Raw genomic sequence first — 15,816 nt, 5'->3', positions numbered from 1 at the left:
GGAACCTGGGTTATCTGGAGAATAGAAAAATAATAATCATGGATTCTTGTTACTTTTTAATTTTCATAATGTGAAAGCCTAGGAAATTTATACCTTCATATAACTCCTCAAATAGGTCACTGTAGACTATCACCACAGACATGTGGTCTCAGTTTATTCTCTTCAATGGAGGCTTGTATTCTCACCCTAACGCCCATTAATCCATAAAGGACCATTTAATACCTGAGTTGGAGGTCTACAAAACCCACACTAAGAATGAAATGAGAATAGAATCGAGATTATTTTCTGCCCTTTGGAAACAGCCCCTTTTTGCACTTCATCAGATGGGACACCAAGGAAAACTTTGCCTCCCTGGAATGTGTCAGAAGCCCCCAAGTTAGCCATCTTTACCTGCCGAAACATCTCTGGGATATCATATATGTACGTTGTCCCTAAGGATTGTGCCTGGAACCTCTTCGATTGAAGTAGGTCTTTGGTCACATATGGAGTGTTGATTAACATTCCATGCAGTGGTCCCTGTTTGTCTCCATATGCTTGAAACATGATCTGCAGGGAAATGAGAAAATGGCATGAGAGTTAAGTGACAGGTAAAAAAAGGCAGTTAGCTATCTAGAGGTCTTTTTTCTTGAAACAGATTTTTGGTGGTGGACAGCGTAGCTACTAGGCAATTCCTCTTAACATTAAGTACTTGGTACTCTAATCTCTCTATAAATCAACAAACTAAAAAAAAAAGTACGAACCTAACCATACACCATAGGCAGCTCTTACTTTTTAATTAGTTAAAATCAACAAAAAAGAACACCATCTATTTCACTTCTCATGGACTGACTGACATCACTTGCCTTCTAATGTGATAGTGAATCCCATGTACTCAAAAACAAAGTATGTCCACTAACCAGGTTGGACAGGCCCTACTATTTAACGTGAGGACTAGCTATGGACTGAAAGATAATTCTGTTCTTTTCCCAATGGTAAGAAGCCAGGTCAAGATTCTAGCATACTACCTGAATCTATTTGATTAGAATGTGCTTTATAAACATTATAGGTCACACGCAAAGCCTTCAACATTTTAAAAAAGGGAGTATCATCCAACCATCCGTCTAGTTAGTGAATTCTTGTTAATTTACCAAACATAGCTTTTAGTTATATGCATGTATTTTTTCCTCACAATATACTATACCTTCAACTACAGAACAGCTCCTACAATATCTATCTTGTCACATAATGAAATCACATCAGTTTTTAATCATTTTAACTCAACTATTTCTAGAAGAGAACCTCATACTCCATGTATTTAGATAGTTTTATTTGCTTATGAATATTTATAAACGATGCTATTATTTCAATTCAATTAATATTTATTGAGTGCCCAGAGGTTATATGACACTAAACTCGGCACTTTACGTATGAATGCATAAAATATAAATTCCTAGTGCAGTGAAGACAAATGGAGATTAGGACAGAATAGATACAGTCACGTATCTACCTGGACCCAAAAATTATAATCATAAGTTTACCATTAATGAATAGGCTCAGAGACCTGATAGACAGACACAGAATTAAGTATTTTCTTACACCGTGGGCACAGTGCCCTTTGCCCAGTCGGTGAAGTGACTGTAAAGTGTTTTCTGCTGACTGGTCACTCACGGCCCAAGCCAGGCAAAACTGGTCTAGCACTGCATGAAGTGCTACTGAGCACCCAGTCCCCTTCCACAGGACCACTGGGAGAAGTTTCGCCATGTGGGAGGAGGAAGTAGGACTGTCTTCAGGGTGTGAAAGGTAGAAAAGGTAATGTTTTAATGTTCAGTAAGGCCAGGGTGTTGGTATAGCAAAACTGGACTCAAAGGAGATAAGCTGAATCCAAATAAGAAAAGTAAAATTAGCAGGCTCTTGGGACTGCATTCCTGTCTAAGAAAAAAAATAAGACCTGTGGGTTTTGCCAGATTCTGAAATGAAGTAATGCTGGTCATACATCAACAGCATAACCGTGTGCACTGAGAAAGGGGACTGGAGAAAGCCATGTAGGTACAATATCCACATATTGGTAGTTGTGATTTAAATGGTACAAACACTGTAGTTTGCTTTTAATTTTCTTATAAAGTCAATAATATCTATTATGACCTAGCAATTACATTCCTATGCATTTACTCAAGAGTAATGAAAGCACAACCAGACAAAGATTTGTAAATAAAGTCTAAACTATTCATCAATAGCTAAATACATATAAAAAATTGCAATATATCCATATAATGGAATTCTACTTGGCAATGAAAAGGAATAAATCAGTAATCCATGCAACGTGGTTGAATCTCAAAAACATTTCGCAGAGCAAAAGAAGCCAGATAGAAAATAGTACATTTTGTGGATTCAGTCAAATTCTAGGGCAAAAAAGTCCTAATTACAGTAACAGGAAGCAGGTCACTATCAATCATTTTTTCTGTCTGGGTTCTTTGGCTCGGGGCTGCTACCAGAAAGAACAGCTGTTCAAATCTACTAGGTCTCTGTGGAAGAGAGATGTGGCAATTTGCTTCCGTAAACATTCACAGCTTTGGAAAGTCTATGGGGCCATTCTACACTGTCCTAGTGGGTCACTAGGAGTTGGAATTGACTAAAAGGGGTAGTGTGTGGGTTTTTTAATTTAGAGCTGGTGCTGGTCCCTAAATTTCTTACCACAAAGAGGGCTTTTTTTTTTTACCACAAAGACAGACCTTTTTGGGGTGAGGAAAAGTGTTGTCCATCACGATTATGGAGAGATTACATAGGTGAACATAGTTTTCAGAACGCACTCAACTGCACACATAAAATGGGGGCAGATTATATGTAAATTAAACCGTAATAAAAGTTATCTTAAAATGTCTATTTTTAAAAGTTATTTGAAAATTGTCTATTTCCCGCAGGACATTGGAAATCAATTGAATGCAATGGATTACCCAAATCTCTTCTCTACACTCTGACTACCCAATATCAGTGTTCATTATAGCCATTACCACCCAAGACCATAAAAGGAAAATAAAACAAAAAAAAACTCAAGCAAGTTAACCTTGCTCCTTATTGGCAGAATAAATGAATGTGCTGGAGGCAAGAAGTTGGTAATAATCACAGCCTCTGAAGGACCGAGGAATTTCAGCTACTGATGTTAACATAGGTTCGCATCTCCTACCATCGTGAATACAATTAAAAATTAGTAACGATGTTTTACAAGTTCATGAAAATATGCATGTTATGTGTCACATACCTTTTGCCAGAGGCCATCAAAAAGGATTCCCTGAGCCATATACAGTTGCTCCCTTGCAATTCAGCTAATATTATATGTTTACCATACCATAGAGAGAGAATCTATTTCTCTACTTCCATCAACCCTATATGATGTAAATTTGTTGAGGGAAGAGAGTGTTTTGATATCTAAAGCACTTGACATACTATAAATGGTCAAGAAACATTAAATTGATGAACAAATTTAACAGTGGTACAGACGGTTCTGTATTATCTTAAATTCCTATAATTGACTGAAGCAAACAAAAGGAAAAGCAAGTTGACTATGAGCCCAAGTAAGCATTAGACCCCAAAGGTGGGCTAGGAGGCTGCTCCTTTTATAAGTTCCTTCCTCCAGTCATGGGTACACAAGTTAGTTCATCTGCAGTAGTGGCTTCTGAACTCTCTCTACTATAGAGCCTAAGGGAGAACTTTCTTCTTTCAGGGCTTGTTAAATATTCAGGACCCACAGTAAAAGGAGTTCTCCCTTAAGAGGAAGCTGGCTCACTCTTTCCGATGCTTACTGAGGAGATATTTTGTGTGGGCACAGAACCAAAGTCTGATTGAAGGGGTCTAAGCCTTTGATGCCCCTGTGTCACTACTAGCCAACATGGGGGAAATCTGAGGGTTTTCTAGTAAAAAGAAGGGGGGAGGGAAAAGTTATTACGAAGAACAAACATATTTATCAAAATCATTAAAATCTCAAGTGGCCATCTTATTTTTCACACGAATAGACCTGCCTTGAAGCCATTGTAGAAGTTAATTAAAAACATCCCTGCCCAAGAAAGGCTTAGACTGAAAATGTCTTTAAGGCTGTCCTGAAATACATCAAATGTAGCAAAAATTATTGAATACTTTTTCTCTGGCTCGCCACCCCTCTCATGTTTGTGCACTCTCTGTTTAACTGTTCACTTCTCACGGGATAGATTTCTCTAGCCATCTCACTGGGAGTCAAAGCACAAAAAGAAAGGTCACTCTGACAACTGTCTAGACTCAGACTTTTCAAATTCATCTTCAAAAGACTGCCTGCACACTCCCACCCCCCAAAAAGGGCTTTGCCTATCTCTCTTCCTAGATTTAATCGGGCACAGATAAAAACAAAGGTCACTTAAGGTGTTCCTGCACCCAGTACAGAGAGTAGACTGAGAAAGGCCTCACTACTATGCATACTGGAGCAAGTGTAACCTTTAATCAGAAGGATGGCACTTCCCAAGTTCAAGCCAAAGACCTAAAATAACCACCCAGTTTGTAAAAAGACATGAGCAATTGTGAAACAACCTAAATCTAGTATCATGGAAAACAGACCAATGGCATTCTGTTATTATAGAATCAATCGACTAAAAGACCCCCTTTCTTCCCATATTTCTAACTAAGGGAGGGGAAAAAAAAGGTGGGAGTGTTAAAAGTTTGCTTCTTTGCTAGTTTGTAGATAATTTAATACTTAAACTCTTTGAAGGAAAGGTGACAATCTTTAATGAAGCCTAGGTGAACTTTTGGGAAAGGTATAAATGAATGAACAATAATGAGTAAATATGAAAATATGATAAAGTCACTTCTTGTTTTGAGGTAGCTTTTATATGACACCTAAAACACTATACTATGCTGAGATTTCCCTTCTTTGAGATAAAAGCAAGCGGCATAGTCTATAATTCTCCTTTCCTTACTTACCCAAGTGTAGTCTAGCGAGTGTGAAAGCAGAATAAAGGATGAATCACATCAGAGAAGAGTAGACTGTTGACCTGGCCTAAGAGTCCTCTGAAAGAGCCCTAATTGGCAGACATACCTCTTGAGCCAGGGTCACTTAGCATCTGTTAGTGCTCAACAACACATAAGGCGGAGGATTTCATAAAATCCACGATTAAGAGCATCTAAAAACCAAACCCACTGCCATCAAGTCAATTCCATGTACAGGGTTTCTGAGGCAATGAATCTTTATAGGAACAGACAGCCTCATCTTTTTCTCCCCCGAGGAGGAGCTGGTGGATTTGAACTGCCAACCCTGCAGTTAGCAGTAAAAAGGTTACCTTAAAAGACAAATTAAGTTTTTCCAATTCATACAACCATCTAAGCTGATAAGAGGAGAAATGTACTAGGCAAATCAACGGGATTTACGAGTCTGAATCTTCCATTCCAAGGACAAATGACTTAATTGTGGGACCAACGTCTAAGGTGTCTGTCTGACTGCTGTACCTGTGCCGTCCTGGAGTCAGTCACTTCCTTGTACAGGCTGATGTCCAAGTAATAGCCGGACTCATTTGTCAGGAAGAGGCGAATGGGAATTGCTTTTCCAGTTGGTGTCAGGCGAATGTTGATTTTCAGTTCTGCCTGGAGGACGCGCAATTTCCACAGCCGACTTCCATAGCGCATAACCATGCTCCGCACAGATTCTTCAATCTGACACAGACACATCACCAAACACAAAACTTAAATACTCTGTAACTAGGACCTGTTTTGGGACTGCCTATTTTAGGGAAAAGGAACCAGTTTCTAAAGATATATGCTATACACAGTCCTTACAAAAAAGAGGTCAGCTAGCTTTTTCCCAGCCCTCCTTGAGCCTGAAACAAGTCCTGGAAGAGTTCATGCTGGCCTGGCATTTGAGAGGTGTTCTCTTTTCCCCAATTATATTCATACTCAGGTTTATATCCAAGATCCACAATACCCAAAATTACAAGCCCTGGGATTTAAGGGAAATCCCCAAATAAGAATAAAATCTCTAGTTAAACAGCTATTAAGTAGCATTTATATGCATAGTAACAATGTTTCATTGCACTTAGAGGGCCTTAAATCAACATAGCAATTACCACCATGAGCTTTTTCCATACAATTTTATTAAACTTTGTAATATATGCCCCTTAGTAAATTGCACAAATTAACGAAAGGCAATTTTTAGGTGGTGCTAGAAAGTTCTTTAGAAGAGAGTCTGAAGCCTGGTCATTTCCAAGTCTGACTGAGATTTGGGAGATGAAAAGATGCTCCTCTAAACTTTATGTCAAGGTAATCTGACACTCCCAGGTTAAGCTTCTGAGAGTATTTTAACTAACAGGCTTTAGACACGATGTTTCCTTATTCACATACTAAAGTAAAGCTCCCCTCCCCACACTGCATCCCACCCCACCACACAATACAGCTGCAGGCTGATAAAGGTATAAAAAAATTATGAAATCTTTCTAAAATGCTTTATTAACAAAATGTTAAAAGCATACGATCAGGCCTATAACTGATTTTAAGAAAGGAAGACAAAGGCCCTTCTATCCAAAACTCCAGAATATTACAGAGAAACCCCCACCCACCCACCCAAAGTTTAAGGAAACAGAAACACAGCAGTTTGCCTTGATTACACCTGGGACAAAAGGTCAAGTGCAGACACACCTTGCTTTCTTTCCTTAAATGATACAGAATACATTTTAGAATATAACAACAGTGAAGAAAGACACACAGTACATGTGAAATTCCTATCAACCACATTCTCGGTGAAAAATGCTAGAGAGAAATAAATTATGCATATTGGGAAGGCACATTCCCTTGCTAAAGTCAGCTGGCAAGTAGCACTGAGTTTACTGAAGTAGTAATATACTCAGCGGTTCTCACACGAACTATAAAAGTCCATAAAAGTTTGCCAAAATGCCTCAAAACCACCAAATATTTATTCTTGGTGAGAAATCCTAGGAAATTATGTAAAGCAGGGCACTATCATAGCAAATATCATCAAACAGGTACTCGTGGAAGAAACGAGGCTGTGCACGTTTTTGTACTGCCTCTAAATAATCAGTATGATATCACAGAACCACCTTCATTTTTGAACTCTGCTTTCTCTGGCTACACCAAATTTTCTCCAGCATCCTAGAAAGCCAGGCTTACAGACAACCTGTAAACGTCAAAGATTAAGGACTTGTTCAATTGAACAGGGGTAGCCAGTTGTGAGGAAATCTGAATTAACTGCTATGCGTGTGCTGGTTAGTGTTGGTAACAAAGTGGAGGAGAAATGTACCTTAGACGGGTCCATGATGACTGTGGGCACAAAGTTGAGGAAGATGTGGTTACAGTCAGTACGGACATTTGTATTGTTAAAAGCGACTTCCAATTCATCCATGGCTTCCAGGAGCAGCCGCTCCCCTTCATTTTGTAGATATTCAAAAGAAGCTTCCTGTGCAGGAAGGCCAGCATCCACATTAATGTATTTAAAGGAGATATTTTAGAACAGTTGTTAAAAATTACTTACCTAGTATAGTAGTATGTCATGAATCACAGTGTACCTGTTGACATGATTTACCATTTTCTCTAGCAGCCCAATAATCACAGACAGCATGAACAGGCGAAGGTCAGAGAGAATCCCTGCAAGCCCCTTCCTAGTTGCCTCAGTATATCGTTGCCCTCCAATGGGTGAAGACGCTGGACCACCTCAGAGCTGTGGCCCCAAGTACATTTCTCATCCGCCAAAGAGGGCTAAACCAGTTTAGAAAGGAGAGCAATGGCTAAAGAAGGCAGTAATGATACACCAGTAAGTGCCCTGCTACGTACAGTCACTGCCCATACACCTGGACAGGCTTACCACGCAGTCACTTTTTCCCTAGCCTTTCTCCTTATCATCTCACTATTATCACTCAACTTTAACGGATTCTCCACCCCCTCCCCCTGGCTAGTACGCTGCTCCTTTTCTTAAGTGAGAATTATTATGATTCCATTTCCAAGAAAAAGCAAAATAAAAGTTGAGGGAAAGCCCTGTATGAAAACAAGGTTAATTCTGTGAGAGAAGTGACTCACAGACTACTCCTGATTAGTGGAGAGTGGGATAGAATAGCCTTACTCAAAAAAATGGTGACCGTTTTTTGAACCATGCCTGCTCTTCTGTCCCTTCCCTCAGGAGTAACTTCACGCTAAAAGACAGCACCCACCTTGGTGACCAGGTCAGAGTGCCGGATGATTGCCCGCACAAAGAATCTGTAGTCTGTCACTTCTGTGCCCACTTCTACTTTGGCAGCCCCTAGATATAGGTGCATCTTGTGATTAGCACATGGGATGGCAGTGAGGTCAAAATTTCTCATCCGATTAAGTTCCAACTGAAAAGCCAGGGCAGGTTCCAAGTGACGATATATTCGATCCTCTTCAAACTGAGCACAAGAGTGGGAGGAGAAACGGTCAGGGCAGGCAGTTACAACACTGTTAAGATAAGCTGTGGCGTGCTGATGAGCAACAAAAAGGAGCTACGGCTTAAGTAAGATGAGGCACTAAAGCATCCATTCCCACAGAAATCCTGTAGCACGCCATGTTTTATATAATTCATTTTTGACATTTAACCATGGACTACTTCACATGAATATCTATTTCACATGTCAGTGTTTGGCCTATTCAATTCGTCTTAAATGGTTATGGGCAAGGTCCTTGTTTTATATGCCACCATTTCTGAGACAGTCAAAAGAACCAGAAATATACAACAAACATATATTTAAAGAGGTACTTGGTTTTTGAACATATAATATCAATAGCTATATAACTACTTATGTACCCTTTTAAAAAGTTGTATCAAAGGGGATGAACAACAGAAAAGCGGGTGAAGTGCGACGGAGGATGATGTAAGATATGAAAATAATAATCTATAACTTGTCAAGGGTTCATGAGGGAGGCAGGGGGCGGGGGGCGTGGTAAAAAAATGAGGAACTGATATCAAGGGCCCAAGTAGAAAGAAAATGCTTGGAAAATGATGGCAGTTATGTGTAAAAATGTGCTTGACACAATGGATGATTGTGTGGATCGTGGTAAGAGATGTAGGAGTCCCTAATAAAAGTATTTAAGACAATAATAAAAAGTTGTATTAATAAATTTATTTTTGCTTTTCTGAAACTAAATGGTTTTTCCAGCATATGCTTCAAATGAATGGAGAGAGAGCACCAAAACTATAAGCTGGTAACAGGAAAAATACAATATGGCTTTAAATTATTTACTTTAGAATTGAAAAACAAACAGATACAGAGCTGAGCAGACTGACTGTCTGTAGGTGGCAAGCACAGTCCTACTGTAAGTATCGGGAGTAGTCCTTCAAGATCACCTCATGAGGATCACTCAAAAGAACAGAAATGCTTATGAAAGGTATCACCTTTATTGGGTTGCTCAACCCACTTTTGACTGTTTCTTAAACCCTTCTTTCAGAAGGGAATCTTCTCTAGTTCTAGGGAGCTTATGAAACAAAAGGAAACACAAGTTCCATTAGAGAACAGAAGATGGCTATAAGAGCATACGGCAACAATAAGTCATCTTGGGTGTTTAAAAAAGATTAAAGGAAAAAAAGACAGGAATCAATCCTTACCTTATCTCTTGCTCGGAATGTGAAAAATTTTGGGAATTCTCTCTGTGTTAAAGAAGGGGAAAGAATGTGTCAGTCTTTCAAAGATGAGGCTCTTTAGGGGTACACAAACAATACAGAAGTAGCCAAGAAGATAGTTACTTAGAAAACACACTCCTTACCTAAGCTTAATCCAGGGAATATGAATGATCCTCCGGCTAATGACCCCACCTCTAAATGTGAGATTCACTAACCTACTAATCTAACTTCAATATGTACCCTCTCTGGGGACTGGAGGGGGTGAGGGGAGTGCGCACAGGGCGGGAGAAAATATTTGTGTTTTTCATCTCTAAGTGGGATGCTACTCTTGGCACACCTGGCAAATAAAGCCAATACGCCCTTATGCTACAGCCATTGCAAACGTAGTTACTGGACTGATTTCCCAAGTTTCTCCTTAAACACTTAAAGTGTAACTAGTCAGCGACACAGAAAATCCCCCATCCAGGTTTTTTCACGTTCATTCTCAAGTCAATAATTTTAAGGGTTTAAACAATAACATTTCAAGACAAAGGAAAGTACAAGGTGCTACTTTGGTCACTATCACTATACATACAGAAAAGAATGGGGTGGAACTAGTGAACTTGTAATCATCAGTTCTTACCGCTCTTTTGCAGGGCATTAGCAAGAAAACAACTAATTTACTAGAACCTTATTAATTAACAAAGATAAATTCAATTAGCAGAGTTCATTAGTTTCTGAAACTTAACTTATTAACATCAAATATCCCTGTTTCTCGGATGGGAAGCTGGAATCAAGTCATTACTGTTTGCCTCTATAGGAGGTTTCATTAGACATCTTCTTTATTATGCGAGCAATATAATCAAATACTTGTTACAAAGCAGAAAGACCTGCTCCCGCTCAAAAAGCTTTAGGAACCACAGAGAGAAGATGGACGGAAAGCCTTCCAGGTGCCATGCACTCTCAGGTGCTGTCCCATCAAATTCTCTCAGCATTCTCACAAGGTAGGTATCATGGTCCCCCTTTTACAGAAGAGGAGCCAGAATGTTAACTGGGGTCTCTTTGATGCCAGTGTCCATGCCCGTTCTCCTAGACCTCTCTAGTTAGGCTATCAACCAAGTGTCCTATATACAGGATTTCTCTTTGATGAGGGAAAATGGAAAACCGAGACTGCAAAGGAGGAGGGGGGGGGGAAGAGAATAAACAACTAACAAAGTGAAACTCAAGCTGAAAATCTGTGGTTCTTTTATTTATTAAAAATTCTCTGAATACTTTCCAGTTATTCACCTTACCCTCACCTTAAAGTTTTCATGATTGATAAATCAATTTACATTTTCCTTGGCATTTTAACTATAAAACTACATTTCATGGGCTTCTAGGAGCTCATTTACCAAGCCTGGGGGAACCACTTGTCCTGTTGAGAATCTCTGAAAGTCTTTTGTGAAGGTAGATTTGACATTGGATTGATCTTTTCCTGGTGGTGTTTTGTTCTAAATTCTGACCCCCACTGAACATGAAGATCAGGAGGCCTTTTCAAGGTGACACAGAAAGATGTGCAGCTGAACTGTCAAACTCCATGCCCATGGCTTTGTACAGTCCAGTTTTGGTTTTATTCTAGAGGTAAGGCTTTCAGAGCATTACCTCAAAAAGTAAAGTGACAAAAAAAGGGAGGATAACGAAATCCTCTATGACACTCTCTGAAATAAAAGTCAAGGGCCGTGATAATACAAACTCTAAGGACACACTCTTCTATTCTGTCAGTTATTAACTGAGTAGCTAACTAAAGTATCTATATATTTATTCAAAATATTCTTCCTAAAAAAATTCCCCTCCCCCAACTTTTCCGACAGTATCAATTAAGAAAATTCTTACCAACTGAAGGTAATGAAAAATAATTTAAGTAGAAATCCCCTTATTAAAAATAGTGAAAGAGATGGGCTAATTCTTGGTGGAGGTGGAAAATCACTTTCATTAAGGCTATTTAGGAAAGGTGTCATAAGATAATATAAGCAAACCTTTTGAAGAAAAACTTTGGAGTAAATTTTCAGTCTACAGAAAAACCCTCCATTGAAGGATAGAGCATTCAGGATAGGAAATTCAATAGGAAAGTGGGGCTACTGTGCAATTATTCCAGAGATGGAAATCTGAAAGCTTTTTTAGAAAAATCTATTCCAGAGCACCACACTTTTGGCACTCAAAAACCACAGAAACAGTGGCAAAGGGCAAAAAAGACAAAATCCAAGTCTCTGCTCCTATAGTTTGAGCAAATTATTTCATCCTACCTTACCCTCATACGGCAATTTTTCCACTAACAGCACTCATGCTTATTCCATCACTAATGTAATTGCTTTCCAAGCATTCTACGAGTGTTATGGGCAAATATCATAATTGAATGTACACAAAGAAAAACACTCTTAGCGTTCTGGTACCAAAAAACAAAAGAATGCAACATTTCTCAGGAAGAAATTATACTCCTGCTGTGTTCTAATCAGCCAACCATCATCAAGACAATCAAAATAATCTGCCTAAATTAGCCAATCAAGACACCCTGCAAACCAGAGAATGTGAAAACCTGCAACAGAAAACATCATAGCTGATTATGATACTAATAATCGTGTTAAAAACCTAATGAGATGAAGAAATTGGAAGCTTGCTGGTGCAATTCTCTTTTACCTCAACATGCTGAGAACTAATTATATAGACTGTAATTAAAACAAAAACCCAAACCAAACCTTCTGAAAAAGTAATAGTTGGACCACTAGCAACCACAGAAGTACCTTATTCCTGGCCCTCCTCCACCTAAAAGAAATATACTACTAATCCAATAACTGTGTATAGCAGTGGGCTCTTCCCTCAGAGCAAAAAAGAAATTAAAAACAATTAATTTTGAAGTAAGAGTCACATAACAATTAGTAAAATGACAACTCTCTCTTTCTGGCAGAAATTCTTGAAATCTTGTAAGTAGAAAACAAAAGGCAGCATTAACATGCAAAACTATTCAAGAATCTTATTGCAGTTTTGGGTCCTAATGCCTTTGGTTAGGTGGCAAATAATAATAAAAAATCCTGAAAAAATGCATTTTCATACCTTTAATAAAACTTGAAAAAATATGGGGAGCTTCAAAAATAGTCTAATATTTTTATTTTTCAGTACATTCTGCTGTACTGTTTGGAATTCCCAGCTCTGAAATGTGAAACTAAACAATTTAAAAAGCAAAAACCAAATGCATTGCCACTAGTTGTTTCTGACTTATAGTGCCCCCCTGACAGCAGATATTCCCCTTAGGGTTGTTATTAAGGATGTACAAGATGTGGAAGCAGACTGCCATGCTTTCTCCGATGGAGTGGCTGGTAGGTTCAAATTTCTGACCTTCTGGTTCGCAGCCAAGTCCTTAACCACTATGCCACCAAGACTCCTTAATACTAGGGGGAAAAAGTACAACTACAGCTTAGGTAACTGCATGAAATCAAGGAGCCTCTTCTATGGCTTCCAAGGTCATGTTCCGTTTTTGTTTTGTTTTTTAAATACAAACAAGAATATTGGACAACATTTCTCTCAAAATTTTCATTTAGTAGCAATGTTAGGCAATTCTTCAAGTCCCACTATGGGCCCTTGGTTTAATTAGATGGTTGTGGACTTGACACATTCTTTACTGCTGCTGAATACTGCCAGCTCAGAAGAGCAGTCTTCTCCATTTACAGTCATAAGACTACGGCCGCAGCAGACATTGCTGTGCACAGCTCTCTGGAGACTGCAGCAGTTAAACAATGAAGTTTTAGAAGTGCTTACACCCTCAGTGCCATATGAATAGACATCTAATAACACACAGATTTTGTGGGCATCTGTCTAGCCCTCATTTGCCTTGCTGGGTTCTGAAGCTTGTGGCTGAAATAGTCTACAAGATCGTCTGAAGACTCCCAAATGGTACAACTACTTCACTCTACATCAGCCAATGTTGTTCTTGAAGCAAACTTGGTAACCTTCCTCCTCTCCTTGTCCTCATGTGCACATTCTCTCTTCTATTCAATGATATAGGGATTTCACAGTGTAGAACAGAGGAGGCTGCATACATCACAGTGGATTACCAAGAAGCCAGAGAGATCAAGGGATTCATCGCTAAAACTCCCAGAAAGCTTCCTCTTTTTCACACCACACTAACTATAGGGCAAGCACACTAAGCATCCTTTGGGAATGGCAAGCTACCACCAGTAGGGGCACTCACAGCAGTGCCATGGCAGGGAGCCCAGATTTGTACCACTGCTGCCATGGCTTCTGGGCTATTGTAGACCTTAAGAGAAGTTCAATAATAGTTGTTCTAGCCCCCTGTGTAGCCACTAATCATTTCTAAGGGGCCAAAACAGAAACATCCCAACTCCTATGTCCTGGAATTCTTCAGAGCAAATCAAGTTCATGCCTAAAATTTAATATTCTCTATGTAGAAAGCTGTCTCTCCTACATTCCTGGTCAATCAAATCACTTGATTATTTAACTGATTCCTCATTTGATGACACTATAAATATGAACTGGAAAGTGATTCCCAAGAAAGTATCCCTGCTGGGCTCATTTGGGCAGATTTTGCCTATACATGTCTATTCAAGCTAAATCCAGAGATGTGGGGTGAACTGAGAGGGGAAATGTTTAAAAGCTGTTGTATATACTCAAGGACATGCTATAGACGCAGAGAGATAAGAAAGGGGTTGGAGCCATATTTTAAACTTAAAAAAATAATGCCTGTGAGAACTAATGCTACTAACTTATAAAAAATTTTAGTGGAGAATTTTAATTCATATGGAATGCTTATCATAGGAAACCAGTTAGCATTCTACAGATGGAAAGACTTCACCTGGATCATAAGGAAAAAGGAAAACATTTCACCAATTCCGTGTTTGTCCCCAGATCATATATTGAATTGCAAAGTCAGTAAGATCAGAAAAATCAAGCTAACACTTAAGAATCTAGCCTAGTATTATTCCCAAATCCAGGGCCTGTATCTGGCATGTCTACCTCAGTGCTGACTAGCAGCTTTCGCCAACGTATTTATTCATAGGCTCTCATATTCTATTCCCAAGTATCCATTTTATTTTCTAAGCTCTGATTTTTCTTTCTAAAGCCCAGGGTCCTCTTTAAGCTCCTCCACTTCTCCACTGTCTCCAGTTTCCCATCTACAGTTATTGATTGATACATGTCTGCACTCTGCTTCGTTTCCTAACATCAATAACACATGAGTGCTATAGTCTACAACATTTCCAAAAGCATGTCAGAAAATGTTGGCTTGCATGTAGATCCTCGTTTTGCTAGACTAGCCCAATAAGGTAAGAAGCCCTGGTGGTAGTGGTTATGCGTTGGGGCTGCGATCTGCATTGTCACCAGTTCAAAACAACCAGCAGTTCCATGGGAGAAAGACTGGGCCTTCTACTCCAGTAAACAGTTACAGTCTTGGGAACCCAGAGGGGGTCACTATGAATCAGCATTGACTCAATGGCAGTGGGTTTGAGTTTTTTGGATCCAATAAGGTGGACTGTGAGAAGGAAAACAAAATGATACATGCTAGATGCCTAATAAACAAAAGGGCAATAAAAACAATTACAGGTCAGTCCTTGAATTCAGAAAAGTCCTTTCTGGAATTCCCAATATTATCTTCATTAATGCATATGAACAGGGCTTGAAAGAGGTGTTGGGTTTTTTGTGTGCCAACATAGCTCCCCTAGGAACAAGTGGGAGGAGTTTAGCTTGTCAATCAGGTCACAGATTGATTGGAGGGCAACAGAGATAAATGGCAATCCTCTGAGGCCAGCCTCTTTCTCTTTCTCCCTGGTGATCAGACCAGGGAGCTGTTGCCTGAGTTAGCTGCTCTGCGCTCAGAGTCAACTGGTGGATGCCTCTGAGCGGATGTCTCTGAGCCTTCCATCGCTACAGCTTGAGGGTCCCTCACGACCTGTTTTCCTATACTGCTGTGCTGCTGGCCTCTGCTACGCCTTCCTCGACATCTCATTTTCCTGCTGCTGCCTCGTCTGCTGCCTGCGGGCAGACTTGGCTTCCTTGACCTTGCACCAGCTGCCAGAGTGAGTAGGAAGGATTTTCAGTGTATGAACTGTCCCACAAGAGTCAGCTGGAAAGTAAGCCCTCTACACTGCTGTGAGGACTAATGAGCCGCTGTATTCCTTCGTGCTGTATAAACCTATCCTTTTATATATATAATCTTAAGTGTACTGGTTTTGTTTCTCTAGAGAACCCTGCCTAACACAACAACTAAATTACCTTAATTG

General features: G+C 39.5%; 1 protein-coding gene across 9 annotated transcripts in view; it reads right to left on the bottom strand.

The window, feature by feature from the left end:
• ACACA (acetyl-CoA carboxylase alpha) overlaps window positions 1–15,816 on the bottom strand; it is a 332,267-nt gene that overhangs the window by 93,048 nt on the left and 223,403 nt on the right. For all 9 annotated transcript variants that reach the window (XM_045299999.1, XM_045299998.1, XM_045300000.1 and 6 more), the window contains 5 exons: window positions 9,557–9,598; window positions 8,148–8,363; window positions 7,244–7,399; window positions 5,443–5,646; window positions 391–546 (listed from right to left, as the gene is read on the bottom strand). In XM_045299999.1, coding sequence (XP_045155934.1) covers window positions 391–546; window positions 5,443–5,646; window positions 7,244–7,399; window positions 8,148–8,363; window positions 9,557–9,598 — 774 coding nt within the window. The remainder of the gene's footprint in view (window positions 1–390; window positions 547–5,442; window positions 5,647–7,243; window positions 7,400–8,147; window positions 8,364–9,556; window positions 9,599–15,816) is intronic.

This window comes from Echinops telfairi, unplaced genomic scaffold (genome assembly GCF_000313985.2).
Source record: "Echinops telfairi isolate 266 unplaced genomic scaffold, ASM31398v2 ScPeMD7_7458;HRSCAF=8496, whole genome shotgun sequence".
In the NCBI taxonomy this organism is placed as follows: domain Eukaryota; kingdom Metazoa; phylum Chordata; class Mammalia; order Afrosoricida; family Tenrecidae; genus Echinops; species Echinops telfairi.
The sequence above is the reverse complement of the archived record's forward strand: the minus strand, read 5'-3'. Positions and strand labels throughout refer to the sequence as shown.